The sequence below is a fragment of the Somniosus microcephalus genome, chromosome 15, assembly GCF_052327205.1.
Source record: "Somniosus microcephalus isolate GS21.2 chromosome 15, FLI_Smic_1.0, whole genome shotgun sequence".
NCBI lineage: Eukaryota > Metazoa > Chordata > Chondrichthyes > Squaliformes > Somniosidae > Somniosus > Somniosus microcephalus.
In genome coordinates this window covers 114,977,163-114,995,114 of record NC_141001.1, presented here as the reverse complement: position 1 = coordinate 114,995,114, position 17,952 = coordinate 114,977,163, and the positions used below count along the sequence as shown (strand labels likewise).

Below are 17,952 nucleotides of genomic sequence, written 5' to 3'. Positions count from 1 at the left end.
CAAATGTTGCAGATGCTGGGGTCTGTATGAAAAACATACAGACAGTATGAAAGATTACCTGTAATCATCTGACATTATTCTCTGACTATATAAGCTGTGTCTTTATGCATCTCTCCACTTCACCTGACGAAGGAGCAGCGCTCCGAAAGCTTGTGATTTCAAATAAAACTGTTGGACTATAACCTGGTGTTGTGTGACTTCTTACATTTGTCCACCCCAGTCCAACTCCGGCATCTCCACACCATGGCCTCTGTAAATGCACAGTGCGTCTCTGATTACCTGGGGTGCAGCTCGGTTATAGCCCCCAGCATTTATGTATTCAACCAATAAATATGAGCCCAAATTCATCGTGAAACAAGAGCAGAGACTGCTGTACCATAACTAAAGAACAAAGCTGTCAAAAGAAAGACTTGCATCGTATCCACTGTTGCGAATGCCCCGGCGTGACCTCTCCCTCGTGACAAGAAGATCCATTTCTGTTCCTCCCGGACTCGGGCTGTTCAAAGACTGCCTGCTCCGATAAACCGCGTTCTTCATCTGGGACTGCCTGCATGGATTCGAGATACATTCAAATGATTAGAACTGCAGCAAAAAAAACTCAAAGGAGGAACACTGACATTTGGAACAGGGGGAGTCGCTTTTGTTATGTCTGATATTAGTGATAGGTACTCGATTGCCTTGGCCTGAGCACATGGAGTTTGATAGTGCTGTTATCATTGTATTGTGTATAGGTATTCGATTGCTTGTGTCTGGAAGTGTGTGTGTGTGGCAGCCATTATAAAAGCAGCATGAACTGAACTCTGCTTACGGTCTCTGGATTATCTTTGCAAACGCAACAGCTTTGCAATCTGCTTCTGTATTGAGGAAGGCAAACGAAACACGCAGCAAATTATTTCCGCACAAGGGTAAATTCACCGGCGATAGCTACGCTCAAAGGAAGTGCCAGTCCGAGAATTGTGAAGCTGTTGCACCCTGCCATGTCCTTGCCCTGTGTTCGCTTTTTGTGTAACTTCCTTCTCAGATACTGGAATAACTGAATCTACCCTAAACTCTTTACTTTTGCAGCAAGAAGATTATAAATTCTCCGCTTCACTCCCACTCTGATCTCTCTGTCCTCGGCCTATTACACTGTTCCAATGAAGCTCAACGTAAGCTCGAGGAACAGCACCTCATCTTTCGATTAGGCACTTTACAGCCTTCTGGACTCAACATCGAGTTCAACAATATCAGATAATAACCCCTGCCCCCATTTTTCATGCTGTATGATTTTTGCCATTCCCATTTGCAACATTTTATCTTTCCTGTCTCTTACAAAAGTACAGTATGTTCTTTCAATTCCTTCCTCCCCTCCTAACCCCCCCCCCCCCCCTCCCTGCCCCCCCTGTCTCTGCACCTGCTTAATATCTGTTACATCTCCAGCTTTTTCCAGTTCTGATGAAGGGTCCCAGACCTGAAACGTTAACTCTGTTTCTCTCTCCGCGGATGCTGCCTGGCCTGCTGAGTATTTCCAGCATTTTCTGTTGTTATTACTGAAGATTATATAAAGCTCTGGTCAGACCCCATATGGAGCACTGGGTTCAGTTCTGGGCACCGCACCTCAGAAAGGATATACCGGCCTTGGCGGGGGTACAGCGCAGATTCACCAGAATGACACCGGGGCTAAAAGGGTTAAATTATGAGGGCAGGTTGTACAGTCTAGGCTTGTATTCCCTCGAGTATAGAAGATTAAGGGGTGATCTAATTGAGGTGTTTATGATGATTAAAGGAGTTGATAGGATAGGTAGAGAGAAACTATTTCCTCTGGTGGGGGGAGTCCAAAACAAGGGGGGTATAACCTTAAAATTAGAGCCAGGCCGTTCAGGGGTGATATCGGGAAGCACTTCTTCACACAAAGGGTGGTGGAAATCTGGAACTCTCTCCCCAAAAAAGCTGTTGAGGCCGGGGGTCAATTGATCATTTCAAAACTGAGACTGATAGATTTTTACAAAAGCAAAATACTGCAGATGCTGGAAATCTGAAATAAAAACAGACCAATGCTGGAAACACTCAGCAGATCAGGCAGCATCTGTGAAGAGAGAAACAGAGTTAACGTTTCAGGTCGATGACCTTTCGCCAGAACTCGAAAAAAGCAGGAAATGGAACAGATTTTTAAGCAAGTGTAGGGGCAGGGAAAGGGGGGAGGGGAGGAAAGAACAAAATGGAAGGTCTTGTGGTAAACCACTGTTATTGTTGTTCACCGTTGTTGTTGTTGTTGCACACTGTTGTATCTATGCATGCCTCTGCTGGCTCCGCCCCTGGCTCCACCCACAGGCCCAGGTATAAAGGTGACTGCTCTGCAGCCCCCTGCCTTCTTGGAACCCAGTCAACCACGAGAGGCATGCTCTGTTCTTTGTTAATAAAAGCCTTTTAGTTACTCTCCTAACTCTCCGTCTTTTATGAGTAATTGATAGCGCATCAGGTCTGTGATAGGGTGGAAGGCAGGAGAGAATAAGAGACAAGAGGGATGCTGGTGCAAGGCAAAAGGAGATGGTAATGGGACAAGTTAAGAAACAAAAGATGAGTCTAGATGAAGTGTAAATGGGAATGGCAGAATCATCAACAGCTGCTGTGTGAAAAAAAAATAGGGGCTGAGGTTACGATCTGAAATTGTTGAACTCGATGTTGAGTCCGGAAGGCTGTCAAGTGCCTAATCGAAAGATGAGGTGCTGTTCCTCGATCTTACGTTGAGCTTCGTTGGAACAGTGTAAAAGGCCGAGGATGGAGAGGTCAGAGTGGGAGTGGAGCGGAGAATTAAAGTGACAGGCGACCGGAAGCTCAGGGTCACGCTCGCGGACTGAACGGAGGTGTTTCGCTAAATGGTCACCCAATCTGTGTTTGGTCTCCCCAATGTAGAGGAGACCACATCGTGAGCAGCGAATACAGTATACTAAATTACAAGAAGTACAAGTAAATCGCTGTTTCACCTGGAAGGGGTGTTTGGGGCCCTGGACAGTGGGAAGGGAGGAGGTAAAAGGGCAGGTGTTGCATCTCCTGCGCTTGCACGGGAAGGTGCCAGGTGAAGGAGAAGGGCTGTTGGGGGTGATTGAGGAGTGGACCAGGGTGTCGCGGAGGGAGCGGTCCCTACGGAATGCTGAAAGGGGATGGGAGGGGAGGGGAAGGTGCGTTTGGTGGTGGGATCATGCTGGAGGTGGCGGAAATGGCTGAGGATGATCCGTTGAATGTGGAGGCTGGTGGGTGAAAGGTGAGGACAAGGGGAACCCTATCGTGGTTCTGGGAGGGAGGGGAAGGGGTGAGGGCAGAAGTGTGGGAAATAGAATGGACACGGTCGAGGGCCGTGTCAACCACAGTAGAGGGGAATCCTTGGTTGAGGAAAAAGGAAGACATGTCGGAAGCACTGGTATGGAAGCTGGCATCGTCAGAGCAGATGCGACGGAGACGGAGAAACTGGGAGAATGGAATAGAGTCCTTACAGGAAGCGGGGTGGGAGGAAGTGTAGTCCAGGCAGCTGTGGGAGTCGGTGGGCTTATAGTGAATGTTTGTCATTCTTCTTCGAATAATAGTGCCATGGGATCTTTTACGTCCACCTGAGATGGCAGACATGGCGTCGGTTTAACGTCTCATCCAAATAGATGTTCAAAAGGCCTTCAATAAGGTACTGCATAGCAGACTCATGACTACGGTCAGAGCATGTGGAATCGGGGGCAGGAAGCTGAATGGATAGCAAGCTGGCTACAAAACAGAAAGCAGAGTCGGTGTTTAGGATAACTACTCAGATTGGCAAAAGGTAGGAAATGGCGCTCCACAGGGATCGGTGCTGGGATCGCTGTTGTTCACAACTTACATTCATCATTTGGACTCGGGAATTGGAGGTTATATTTTTTAATTTGCGGACCACACCAAATTGGCAGGTGTAGTTGATACAAAGGAAGAATGAGACAGCATTTAGGTAGACATTAATAAACTTGCAGGATGGACATTGAATTAGCAAATGAATTTCAAAATAGACAAGTGTGAGGCGGTGCATTTTAAGAACATAAGAAATAGGAGCAGGAGTCAGCCATTCGGCCCCTCGAGCCTGCTCTGCCATTCAATAAGATCATGGCTGATCATCGAACTCAACTCCGCTTTCCCATCCTATCCCCATATCCCTTGGCTCCCTTGTAGTTCAAAAATCTGTCTACCTCCGCCTTGAATATATTCAATGACTCCGCCTCCACAGCTCTCTGGGGTAGAGAATTCCAAAGATTCACAACCCTCAGAGAGAAGAAATTCCTCCTCATTTAGGCTTAGGCTAACAAGTGGCTGATAACATGAGTGCCAGGAAATGATCATCTCGAAAAACAAAAGACCCAGCTACCTGCCCCTGACTGTCAACAGCATTCTTAATAAGGTGGATGAATTGGCTGTGCAAATAGAGGTAAACGAATATGATTTGGTTGGGATTACGGAAACGTGGCTCAAGGATGGCCAAGGCTGGGAACTCAACATCCAGGGGTATTCGATATTCAGGAAAGATAGGCAAAAAGGAAAGGGAGGTGGGGTAGCATTACTGGTTAAAGAAGGGATTAACACAATTGTAAGGAAGGATATTAGCTCTGATGATGTGGAACCTGTATGGGTAGAATTGAGAAATACTAAGGGGCAGAAAACGCTAGTGGGAGTGGTATATAGACCTCCAAACAGTAAGGCGGAGGTTGGGGATGGCATTAAAAGGGAAATTAAAGAAGCGTGCAATAAGGGCACAGCAGTCATCATGGGTGACTTTAATCTACATATAGATTGGGCCAACCAATTAGTAACAATACTGTGGAGGAGGAATTCCTGGAGTGTTTACGGGATGGTTTCCTGCACCAATATGTCAAGGAACCAACCAGAGATCAGGCCATCTTAGACTGGGTATTATGTAACGAGAAAGGATTAATTGGAATCTTGTTGTACGAGGCCCCTTGGGTCGGAGCGATCATAATATGATCGAATTCTTCATTAAGATGGAGAATGAAGTAGTTGACTCAAAGACTAGGGTCCTAAATTTAAATAAAGGAAACTACGATGGTCTGAGGAGCGAGTTGGTTAGGATTGATTGGGGAATGGCACTTAAAGGGTTGACGGTGGGTAGGCAATGGCAAACATTCAAAGACCGAATGGATGAACTACAGAATTTGTTCATCCCAGTTTGGCATAAAAATAAAACAAAAAAGGTGACTCAACCGTGGCTAACAAGGGAAATTAGGGATAGCATAAGATCCAAGGAGAGGACATATAAATTGGCCAGAAAAAGCAATAATCCTGAGGATTGGGAGCAGTTTAGGATTCAACAAAGGAGGACAAAGGGATTAATTAAGAAGGGAAAAATAGAATATGAGAGTAAGCTTGCAGGGAACATAAAAACTGACTGTAAAAGCTTTTATAGATATGTGAAGAGAAAAAGATTGGTGAAGTCAAGCGTAGGTCCCTTGCAGTCAGAATCAGGGGAATTTATAATGGGGAACAAAGAAATGGCAGCCAAATAAATACATATTTTGGTTCTGTCTTCACAAAGGAGGACACAAATAACCTCACAGAGATGCCGGGAAACATAGGGTCTGATGAAAGGGTGGAACTGAAAGAAATCAGTATTTGTAGGGAAATGGTGTTCGGAAAATTGATGGGACTGAAGGCCGATAAATCCCCAGGGCCTGATAATCTACATCCTAGGGTACTTAAGGAAGTGGCTCTAGAAATAGTAGATGCATTGCTGGTCATCTTCCAGAACTCGATAGACTCTGGAACAGTACCCATGGATTGGAGGGTAGCTAATGTTACCCCACTATTCAAAAAAGGTGGTAGAGAAAAAGCGGGGAATTATAGACTGGTAAGCCTGACATCGGTAGTGGGGAAAATGCTGGAGTCCATTATAAAAGATGTAATAGCAGAGCACTTGGAAAGCAGTGACAGGATCGGAAAAAGTCAACATGGATTTACAAAAGGTAAATCGTGCTTGACTAATCTACTGGAAATTTTGAGGATGTAACTGGTAAAATAGATAAGGGAGAACCGGTGGATGTGGTGTATTTGGACTTTCAGAAGGCTTTCGATAATGTCCCGCATAAGAGATTAGCGTGCAAAATTAAGGCACCTGGGATTGGGGGCAAGGTATTGACTTGGATAGAGAACTGGTTGGCGGATAGAAAGCAAAGAATCACAGAATCACAGAAACCCCACAGTGCAGATAGAGGCCATTTCGGCCCATCGAGCCTGCACCGACACATATCCCACCCGATCCCTGTAACCCCTACATCAAAACATGTCCCACCCTATCCCCGTAACCCCACGTATTTAATCCCCCTAACACTAAGGGTCAATTTATCATAGCCAATCAACCGAACCCGCACATCTTTGGGCTGTGGGAGGAAACCGGAGCACCCGGAGGAAACCCACGCAAACACGGGGAGAATGTGCAAACTCCACACAGACAGTCACCCGAGGCCGGATTCGAACCCGGGTCCCTGGCGCTGTGAGGCAACAGTGCTAACCACTATGCCACCGTGCAAAGAGTTGGAATAAACGGGTCCTTTTCCAAGTGGCAGGCAGTGACTAGTGGGGTACCGCAAGGATTGGTCCTCGGACCCCAGCTGTTCACAATATATATTAATGATCTGGACGAGGGAATTGGATGTAATATCTCCAAATTTGCAGATGACACAAAGCTGGGTGGGCGTGTATGCTGTGAGGAGGATGTCGTGAAACTCCAGTACGATTTGGACAGGTTGGGTGATTGGGCAGAAACATGGCAAATGCACTATAATGTGGATAAATGTGAGGTTATCCACTTTGGTGGCAAAAACAGGAAGGCAGACTATTATTTGAATGGCAGTAGATTGGGAGAAGGGGAAGTGCAAAGAGACCTGGGTGTTCTTGTGCACCAGTCGCTGAAGGTAAGCATGCAGGTGCAGCAGGCGGTTAAGAAGGCAAATGGTATGTTGGCCTTCGTAGCAAGAGGGTTCGAGTACAGGAACAAGGATGTCTTGCTGCAGTTGTACAAAGCCTTGGTGAGACCGCACCTTGAGTATTGTGTGCAGTTTTGGTCGCCTTATCTGAGGAAGGACGTTCTTGCCATGGAAGGAGTTCAGCGAAGTTTCACCAGGCTGATACCTGGGATGGCAGGAATGACGTATGAGGAAAGATTGTGTCGATTGGGCTTATACTCACTGGAGTTTAGAAGATTGAGAGGGGATCTCATCGAAACCTATAAAATTCTGTCAGGCCTGGACAGACTAGATGCAGGAAGGGTGTTTCCGATGGCCAGGGAGTCCAGAACCAGGGGTCATAGTCTAAGGATAAGGGGTAAGCCATTTAGGACTGAAATGAGGAGGAATTTCTTCACCCAGAGAGTGGTGAACCTGTGGAATTCTCTGCCACAGAGGGCGGTGGAGGCCAGTTCATTAAATATATTCAAGAAGGAGTTGGATATATTTCTTAAGGCTAAAGGGATCAAGGGATATGGGGAGAAGGCAGGGACAGGGTACTGAATTTGGATGGTCAGCCATGATCTCATTGAATGGCGGAGCAGGCTCGAGGGGCCGAGTGGCCTACTCCTGCTCCTATCTTCTATGTTTTCTATGTTTACCATCACACTCACCATTACCATCTTGGGTGGGGGGCCGGGGGAGCGTCGTTGACCAGAAGCTGAACTCGATCATCCATATCAAAACTAGTTACAAGAGAAGGACAGAGGTTGGCTACGTTGATAGGTTGAGATAAAGAGGAGGCTCGTGTGGAGCATAAACACCGGCATGGACCTGTTGGGCCGAATGGCCTGTTCCTGTGATGTAAGTGCTGTGTAATAGTATGTAACGTAATTCCCTTTTGAAAGCTACTACTGAATCTGTTTCCACCACCCTCTCAGACCGTGCATTCCAAATCCTAACTGTCATGAATCTTGCCGTTCATGAAGAAATGACTCATGAAGTAACACTGGGCGGCCAGCTGGTGGCGCCGTCCAAGGAAAGTATAAATAATCGGGTGTGGGCCCAGCTTGCCCAGGACGTTTTGTAGCCAGGAACTAGTGATGTAACTAGAATCTCATGGTGGTGAAACAGTTGATTAAAGCCTTGTTTTATACTCAACCAAGTGCTTCGTGAGTTTTCTGACATCACTAACCACCCGCCGCGTGAAAAAGTTTTTCTTCCTGTCGCCTCTGGTTCTTTTGCCAATCACCTTAAATCTGGGCCCTCTGGGTATCCAACCCTCAGCCACTGGAATCAGTTTCTCTGTATTTACTCCGTCTTAACTCTTCATGATTTTAAATATCGCTATCAAATCTCCTCTTAGCCTTCCGCTGCTCCAGTCTCTCCACGTAACTGAAGTCCCTCATCCCTGGAACTACTCTAGTAAAAAGAGAATGAAATACCTCGGGCTATCTCAGGTCAACACATAACATATTGCAACAAGATGCCGGGATGAAGCTTGTGTGTTCATGCGAAGAGAAAGAAACTTAAAAACCCTGTTGAAATTGAAGTCTGCCGATTGTAAGGAATTAAACGCACTTTCAATATCTACAAGGTGACTGTCTTGAAAGTACTTTCAATCTTCTCATCCTTACATTGTGTCATTTCAGCTGAAAACTCATCTCAGTTCACTGACTTCGAGATGTTATATTTTAGCTCGAGACAGCTTTTAATTCTACACCCCTGCCAAAGAGATTTACAAGGTGTCAATCCAGCTCGTGCCATGAATTTCTGCTTTGACTATTGGAGGCAGAGATACCTCTGTCAACATCTTATCTCACAGAGATGGAACAACGTTGCTATTATAAGAACATAAGACGTAGGAGCAGGAGTCGGCCATTCGGCCCCTCGAACCTGCTCCGCCATTCAATAAGATCGTGGCTGATCTGATCTTGGCCTCACTCCACTTCCCTGCCCGCTCCCCATAACCCTCGACTCCCTTATCGTTCAAAAATCTGTCTCTCTCCACCTTGAATATATTCACTGACTCCGCCTCCACAGCTCTCTGGGGTAGAGAATTCCAAAGATTCCCGACCCTCTGAGAGAAGAAATTCCTCCTCATCTCCATTTTAAATGGGCGACCCCTAATTCTGAAACTATGCCCCCAAGTTCGAGATTCCCCCACGAGGGGAAAAATCCTCTCTGCATCTACCCTGTTGAGCCCCCTCAGAATCTTATACGTTGGAATAAGATCACCTCCCATTCTTCTAAACTCCAATGAGTATAGGCCCAACCTGCTCAACCTTTCCTCATAAGACAACCCCTTCATCTCAGGAATCAACCAAGTGAACCTTCTCTGAACTGCTTCCAATGCAAGTATATCCCTCCTTAAATAAGATATTATGGGGGAGAAATTCGGGATCGCCCTGTTTGGGGCGCAATTATCGGCCGGGCGCAAAGTTTAGCGCCTGGCGCTAATTATCGCCTCCGACTGCAAACTTGGCCTCTATCGCCCCCAGAGGTGATTGGAGCGCTAAATCAGGCGCTACACACCTCTCTTAAGGTGCTAACGCCGAGGAGCGAGGCTTTACCTCAGAGCGCGGGTGAAACTCACGTGATGTCAGTCAGCAATGGAACACAGACACACTGGCGCCGGCCAGTTCTTAAAGGGGAGGGTCGATCTTGCTCTCCATCCACACCCTGCTCATTGCAGCCTTGAATCTCGGCCTGGAGAGACCTGTACATCAAATCTGCTGGAAAGAACAATGGAGAGGCCCAGGGAAAGAGCTCAGAGTGCAGCCCCCACAGTCTCTTCTAAATCGATGCAAGGAAGGTCAAATCAAAATGAACCTGCAAAGTGCTGCTCAGTACCCAAAACTCCTTCACACAGCGTTGAATCACTCCAGAAGTCGCTCTCTCTCTCTCTCTCAGAATGCGTGGTGCAAAAATGTCGCCAACAAAAAAAGGCAGGAAGTGGTCGCCTTTAAATAGCGCTCCCCCAGCCCCTTCCCGACTGCAAAACGTCCCCTTCAACCGGTCGTTGCTAGCGGCAGGCGGTAAGGCAGGGGGGCGCCACTCAATATCCAGTCCGGGGCGCTGCACGCTCAACTGACGTCACGATCTGCCGGCGCAGGAGATCATGGTGGTAGTGTTTAGTGCCGCCGCAAAATGTCTGGTCAATTTCGCGAGCGGCGCAAACATCGCCACGCCCGGGCGCTAGTTGCTTTGTGCCCCATTAACGCCCTCTTAGGGCGCTAACGGGAGGCGCAAAGCAATCAAATGTTTCCCCTATATCTTATATGTTAGGTAATGCAAGTTATTCACTCGTCCTCCTCGACCACCATGTTGCAAAACGTTGATTATAAACAGCTATAAGATGTAGGAGCAGGAGTAGGTCACTTGGCCCCTCGTGTCTACTCCGCCATTCAATAAGGTCATGGCTGATCTGATCTTGGCCTCAACTCCACTTCCCTGTCATTCACTAAAAAGACGAGTATTTTAGGAATAAGACGACTGGGACCCCTTTTGTCAGGTGTCAGCCGCGGCTCAGTGGGCAGCACTCTCTCTCGCCTCCGAGTCAGAAAGTTCAAGTCGCACTCCAGGGACTTGTGCACAAAAATCCAGGCTGAGACTCCCAGTGCGGTACTCAGGGAGCACCGCACTGTCAGAGGAGCCGTCTTTCGGATTAGAGGTTAAATCTGCCATCTGCTCTCTCAGGTGGACGCAGAAGGTCCCACGGCCACTATTTCGAAGAAGAGCAGGGGAGTTCTCCCCGGTGTCCAAAGCCAACATTTATCTCAGAACCAACATCACTAAAACTCAGATTATCAGGTCATTATCACATTGATGTTTGTGGGAGCTTGCTGTGCGCATATGGACAGTGACTACACTTCAAAAGTACTTCCTTGGCTCAAAAGTGCTTTGGGACATCCGGAGGTCGTGAAAGGCGCTCTATAAATGCAAGTTCTTTCTTTCTTACATGCAACTCTTCTGCTGAAGACTGGAAATGACTGTTGGTGATATCAGTGAATAATTACCTGGTCTCCTTAACTAAGGAAGGATATACTTGTCTTACAGGGGGTGTAACGAAGGTTCATTAGATTGATTCCTGGGATGAGAGGGTTGTCCTATGAGGAGAGATTGAGTAGAATGGGCCGATACTCTCTGGAGTTTAGAAGAATGAGAGGTGATCTCATTGAAAAGTATAAGGTTCTGAGGAGGATTGACAGGGTAGACGCTGAGAGGTTGTTTCCCCCTGGCTGGGGAGTCTCGAACCAGGGGTCACAGTCTCAGGATAAGGGGTCGGCCATTTAAGACTGAGATGAGGAGGAATTTCTTCTCTCAGAGGGTTGTGAATCTTTGGAATTCTCTGCCCCAGAGGGCTGTGGATGCTCAGTCGTTGAGTATATTCAAGGCTGAGATAGAGAGATTTTTGGACTCTAGGGGAATCGAGGGAGATGGGGATCAGGCGGGAAAGTGGAGTTGAGGTCGATGATCAGCCGTGATTTTATTGAATGGCGGAGCGGGCTCGAGGGGCCATGTGGCCGACTCCTGCTCCTATTTCTTATGTTCTTATCAGACTAATATAACATTCTGCTGTCTGCTATAACCCCACCTGACGTAGGGTCATCCAGACTCGAGTCGTCGTTGGCTTGTTCTCTCTACACAGATGCGGCCGGACCTGCTGTGTTTTCCAGCAAAAAAAATGTCTTTTGTCTGTTTTTTTGTTTTTCATACAGACCCCAGCATCTGCAATAATTGACCCCTTGTGACCCCACCTTATTGTTCATTGATGTAATGTTCTCCTGACTGACCTGTTTGGACACCATTCACACCTTTGATTGCTGTGATTATCTCTCTGCCGAGGTGCGATAAATGGTAGTTGGAAAGATTACCTGTAAACATCTGACATTATTCTCTGACTATATAAGCTGTGTCTTTATGCATTTCTCCACTTCACCTGATGAAGGAGCAGCGCTCCGAAAGCTTGTGATTTCAAATAAAGCTGTTGGACTATAACCTGGTGTTGTGTGATGTGATGAAATATGTCATTCATCAGACTCTGTATTTAACTACATATATTGTATTGCCTGCTCCTGTGTTTTACCTTGTATTGTATATAGTGCACCGTCCCCTTTCTCCCCATTGGGTGTGTCGGCTCCACCCATACCTGGCCCTACTTAAGACAAGCCCAGGCTTGTCTTGCAGCAGAACACCAGAATGCTAGGTGAAGCTAGCTGAAGACACAGGCATCTTTCTTTGCTAATAAAAGCCTTGTTTTATTCAGTTAACTTTGAGTCTTGAAGTTATTGAGGCGCATCAATTTTATTAGCAAACTTTTAACGATGGATCAACTTTTGAAACAGGAACGCTTGGATTTGGACCCGCATGCTTCGGATGCATCGGCACGGTTTGGACACTGGTTCCAGTGCTTGGAATTTTTTATGGCCAACTCCGAAGCCGTCACAGCCTCTAAAGCCACCGGAGATGTGAAACTCGGGATCCTGCAGAATCGGGTAAGCCACCGGGTTTTTCCACTCATCCAAGACGCCGCCACCTACCTGGATGCCTGCAACATTCTAAAGGCCCACTATCAGCGGCCTACCAACGAGGTGTACGCCAGGCACCTGCTTGCTACCTGCACACAGCGACCCGGAGAGTCGCTAGAGGACTTTCTAGTCACCCTAAAAGTGCTTGGCAAAGACTGCAAATGCAAAGACGTGAAAGCCACGGTATACACAGACGAGCTTATTCGGGATGCCTTTATTGCAGGCCTTAGCTCTAATTACATCCGGCAGAGACTGCTAGAGAAAACGGGCCTAGATCTGACACAGGCTGTGGACACAGCACGATTGCTGGATGTGGCTCAGAAGAACTCTGACTCCTACTCGTCAGGCCGCGCGGCCCACGCCGCCTCTGCTTCCCCGCCCGGTAGCCCAACACCGTCGGGGCCCTGCCCTCCCCGCAGAAGCCCTACGACCGCCGCGACGCATCAGGGCCCCAAATGCTACTTCTGCGGGCAGCCGAAGCACACCAGGAACCTGTGCCCGGCGAAAGGCACCACCCGCTGTAAGTGCGGTAAGAAGGGGCACTTTGGGAAGGTGTGCAGAGGGAACCCCGCAGGCAAAACCGCCACCGCCGCGTGCGCGCCGTGGGAGCGGCCATCTTGGACGCCATCTTGTCCGACCTCGTGGGGTCCGCCATCTCACGAGCAGACATCGTGGACGCCATCTTACCTGGCCTCGTGTGGCCCACCATCTTGTCCCGATCAGGGCCCTACAGTGGCGTCGATCACAGTGGACCAGTCCAGACCGCACCCACTATCCAAATCGATGGTGGACATCGAGGTAAACAGGTGCAAGGTTAAATGTTTAATTGACAGCGGGAGCATGGAGAGCTTCATTCACCCTGATCTGGTACAACGACTCTCTCTGACTATAGTCCCTACCCAGGGCACGATCTCTATGGCCGACAAAACCCAGATATCGACTATTGCGGGTTACTGCGCGGTACGATTGTCCGTTAAAGGCACTGTGTATAATAATTTTAAACTGTTAATTATGAAGGATTTATGTGTGAGCGTGATCTTGGGCCTGGATTTTCAGTGCCACCACCAAAGCATCACACTCAATTTCGGTGGGACCCAGTGTGCGGTCTGGCTACCCTGAAGGTAAAGCCGCCTTCGCTATTCGCGAACCTTACCCCTAACTGCAGGCCAATAGCGACCAAAAGCAGGAGGTACAGCTGGGAGGACAGGCGGTTTATCGCGACCGAGGTAGACAGGCTCCTGAAAGAGCGCATTATTGAACGCAGCAACAGCCCGTGGCGTGCCCAAGTGGTGGTGGTGAGGGGTAGCGAGAAGAAGCGGATGGTGATTGACTATAGTCAAACAGTCAACATCTATACCCAACTAGACGCCTACCCGCTACCCCGCATATCCGAGATGGTGAACCAAATCGCCCAATACCGGGTGTTCTCCACCATCGACCTCAAGTCAGCGTACCACCAGCTCCCTATCAGACCAGAGGACCATTCGTACACCGCCTTCGAAGCAAACGGACGCCTCTACCAGTTCCTCAGAGTCCCCTTTGGGGTGACGAATGGGGTCTCGGTCTTTCAGAGGGAGATGGACCGCATGGTCGATGACCACCACTTGCAGGCAACCTTCCCCTATCTCGACAACGTCACCATCTGCGGCCACAACCAACAGGACCACGACTCGAACCTCGCGAGGTTTCTGAAAACCGCACAAAAACTCAACCTCACCTACAACGAGGACAAGTGCGTTTTCAACACCACGCGCCTCTGCATACTAGGCAGCGTGGTGGAGAATGGGGAAATCGGACCAGACCCCGACCGATTGCGCCCCCTACGGGAGCTGCCCCTGCCCAACACTCCCAAAGCCCTGAAAAGGTGCCTGGGGTTATTCTCGTATTATGCCCAATGGGTCCCCAACTACTCCGATAAAGCCCGCCCCCTCTTGAAAGCATCCTCTTTCCCGCTCTCTGCTGAGGCCCATGCTGCCTTCAAAAGCATTAAGCAGGATATTGAGCGGGCCACGCTACAGGCAGTGGACGAGAACACTCCCTTTCAAGTGGAAAGTGATGCGTCTGACTTTGCCTTGGCGGCCACCCTCAACCAGGCGGGGCGGCCCGTAGCTTTCTTCTCGAGGACCCTCCAGGGGCCCGAGATCAGACACTCCTCCGTGGAAAAGGAGGCCCAAGCCATCGTGGAGGCAGTGCGTCACTGGCGGCACTACCTAGCCGGCAAACGCTTCACCCTACCTACCGACCAGCGGTCGGTAGCGTTTATGTTCAATAATAAACAGAGGGGGAAGATTAAAAATGATAAGATTCTTAGGTGGCGGATCGAGCTCTCCACCTTCGAGTACGACATCATATACCGGCCGGGGGCCCTTAACGAATCCCCCGACGCCCTCTCACGAGGGATGTGTGCCAACGCCACCGGGGATCGGCTACAGACCCTCCACAACGACCTCTGCCACCCAGGGGTCACACGGCTGTTCCACTTCGTAAAGTCTCGCAACTTACCCTACTCGATTGAGGAAGTTCGGTCCCTGACCAGGAACTGCCGCACTTGCGCTGAGTGCAAGCCTCGGTTCTACCGCCCTGATAGAGCCCACCTAATCAAAGCTACACGGCCCTTTGAGCGGCTTAGCTTAGATTTCAAGGGCCCCCTCCCGTCCGTCGACCGCAATGTTTACTTCCTGAACATTGTGGACGAATACTCATGTTTCCCATTCGCCTTCCCCTGCCCAGACATGACCAGCGCCACGGTCATTAAATGCCTCAACAGCCTGTTCTGCCTGTTCGGTATGCCGAGCTACATCCATACGGATAGGGGGGCGTCCTTCATGAGTGAAGAGCTACGCCAGTACATGCTGTCCAAGGGGATTGCCACGAGCCGTACCACCAGCTACAACCCCCGGGGTAACGGTCAGGTGGAGCGAGAGAACGGGACAGTATGGAGGGCAGTCACCCTAACTCTAAGGACCAAGGGCCTCCCTATCTCCCGCTGGCAGGAAGTCCTCCCAGATGTGCTCCACTCAATACGGTCACTATTGTGTACCGCCACTAATGCCATGCCTCATGAGCTAATGTTTGTGTTTCCCTGGAAATCCACCTCAGGCGTATCCATACCGTCATGGCTCTCCACCCCAGGTCCGGTACTTTTGCGGAAGCATGTGAGGGGCCACAAGACGGACCCTCTCGTGGAGCCAGTGCGCCTGCTCCACGCCAACCCACAATATGCGTATGTCCGGCACGCCGATGGACGGGAGGACACTGTCCATAAAAGACCTCGCCCCAGCCGGTAACAACAGCAACAACGACAACGACTACAACAACAACAGCAACAACCACAACAACCACAACAACTATTACCCACCCACTCCACCCACTATTTTTTCATCACCCCCGGAAGAACACCAGCCAACGGTACCCCCACCACCTACTCCTTCAACAACCCCGGTGGCGCCCCCGGCAGAGACCCAGGAGGTCACCCGGGACACCCAGCCGGCACCCGCGGCACCGCAACCGTTACGTCGGTCACAGAGGACTATCACACCCCCGGACAGACTAAATCTGTAGAAGGGGTGAATGTGATGAAATATGTCATTCATCAGACTCTGTATTTAACTACATATATTGTATTGCCTGCTCCTGTGTTTGTATTGCCTGCTCCTGTGTTTTACCTTGTATTGTATATAGTGCACCGCCCCCTTTCTCCCCATTGGGTGTGTCGGCTCCGCCCATATCTGGCCCTACTTAAGACAAGCCCAGGCTTGTCTTGCAGCAGAACAGCAGAATGCTAGGTGAAGCTAGGTGAAGACACAGGCATCTTTCTTTGCTAATAAAAGCCTTGTTTTATTCAGTTAACTTTGAGTCTTGAAGTTATTGAGGCGCATCATGTGACTTCTTACACTTGCTATTTTAATGCAAGCGTTAACCTGTTTGTTTTAAATAGGTTGATATCGCCTGTAAAATTTCCAATCAGTGTGTCAAGCAATGTATAGGATCATAGAATGATACAGCACAGAAGGAGGCTATTCAGCCCATCGTGCCTGAGCCAGCCCTTTGAACGAGCTAGCCAATTAGTCGCACGCCCCCTGCTCTTTCCCCCGAGCCCGGCAAATTTTGAAAGGGATGATTGAATCTGCTTCCACCACTCTTTCAGACTTAAAAGGGTTAATGTTTCGACTAATTCGACATTGCATTAAGATTCCCCACCCTCCCGGATTCTTATCAAGTGCTGCATCGCCCTTACCTGTTTCTAGATTCAGTGAATGTGGAAGACACCCGGGTTTCAGCTTCCAAAGCGCAATTGATTTCCAGCTGTCCCTTCTCGTACATTTTCCTTGGCTTCTCCGTCATTGGCTGATTATTTTCCACTTCAGGGAAATCGTAATAACCTTTCCTCTTTGCTTTCAGGCGCAGTTTGTTCCGATAGTGCTCAATGTCGGATTTCTGTTTCAGGGCCTTGTTCACCTGTTCGGGGGAGAGAGAGAGACGTGGGCTCTTTCAAAGTACTCAGCTTTCTCCCAAGTTCCCCGTGCTTAGTCGCTGCAGTAACATACAGGTGTTTGCAACCTGTGTGTGTGATATAAAACCTTCTGGGCCAAATCTCGCTGGAACAATAACGGCGTGTTAACGTGCAAATCGGCCAGCGATTTGGGAAATACGGCGCAGGAAAAAGAGGGCGGCAGCTAACCGGCATCGAGAAGAGAATATAAACAAAAGGTTTACGGATGTCTGTAAAGCAGTTAACGGAGGGGATAAGGGAGCTGAGACTAAGTTCCGGGTGCTAAAGGAAGAGTGGGAATTATTGCAAGCTGAAAAATGCAAGGGGGCCATTCTCCGTGCAAAGGTTAGAGATGCATTGGAGGGCGAAAGATGCACTAGATATTTTCTAGAGCAAGAGAAGTTGCGACAGAGATTATCGTTAATTGAAGAGTTGAAGGTTGGGGAGAAGATCATTCATGAAAGTGGGGAGATTCTAGAGGCGGCTAGCAGCTTTTATCAAGAGTTATATACAAAAGAAGACATTTCCAAATTGGCGATGGAGAAGATTACTGCTTTTATTGAAGAGGGTTTAAAGGAGGATGAGAGAAGCATGTGTGATAAAGAAGTAGGATTAGCGGAAAGAAAAGTAGCAATAAGTGGAATGAAGGGGGGGAAAGCTCAGGGTCCGATGGACTAAGTGCAGAATTTTATGAAGAATTTTTTGAGTTTTTAAGTCCATTGCTCTTAGAAGTTTTTAATGAAATTAAAATTGAGGGAAGCCTGGCCCCATCTATGAGGAGAGGTATCATAAGCTTAGCTTATAGAAATATAAAGGGGATAGACGGGATCTGAAGAATTGGAGGCCCATCACATTATTAAATGTGGATTATAAGATCTTGGCGAGGGTTATGGCAAATCGTTTGAAGGAGGTGTTACCGGAGATAGTTTGGCCCTCTCAGTCCTATAGAGTCATAGGCCAGGACATCGCAGACTCTGTGGTCTCA

The 17,952-nt window shown here is 48.6% G+C and overlaps 1 protein-coding gene across 2 annotated transcripts in view; it reads right to left on the bottom strand.

The window, feature by feature from the left end:
- Positions 1-17,952, bottom strand: part of kiaa1549la (KIAA1549-like a) — a 474,294-nt gene that overhangs the window by 119,594 nt on the left and 336,748 nt on the right. For both annotated transcript variants that reach the window (XM_086008325.1, XM_086008326.1), the window contains exons 15-16: positions 16,713-16,933; positions 415-547 (exon numbers count right to left, since the gene is read on the bottom strand). In XM_086008325.1, coding sequence (XP_085864451.1) covers positions 415-547; positions 16,713-16,933 — 354 coding nt within the window. The remainder of the gene's footprint in view (positions 1-414; positions 548-16,712; positions 16,934-17,952) is intronic.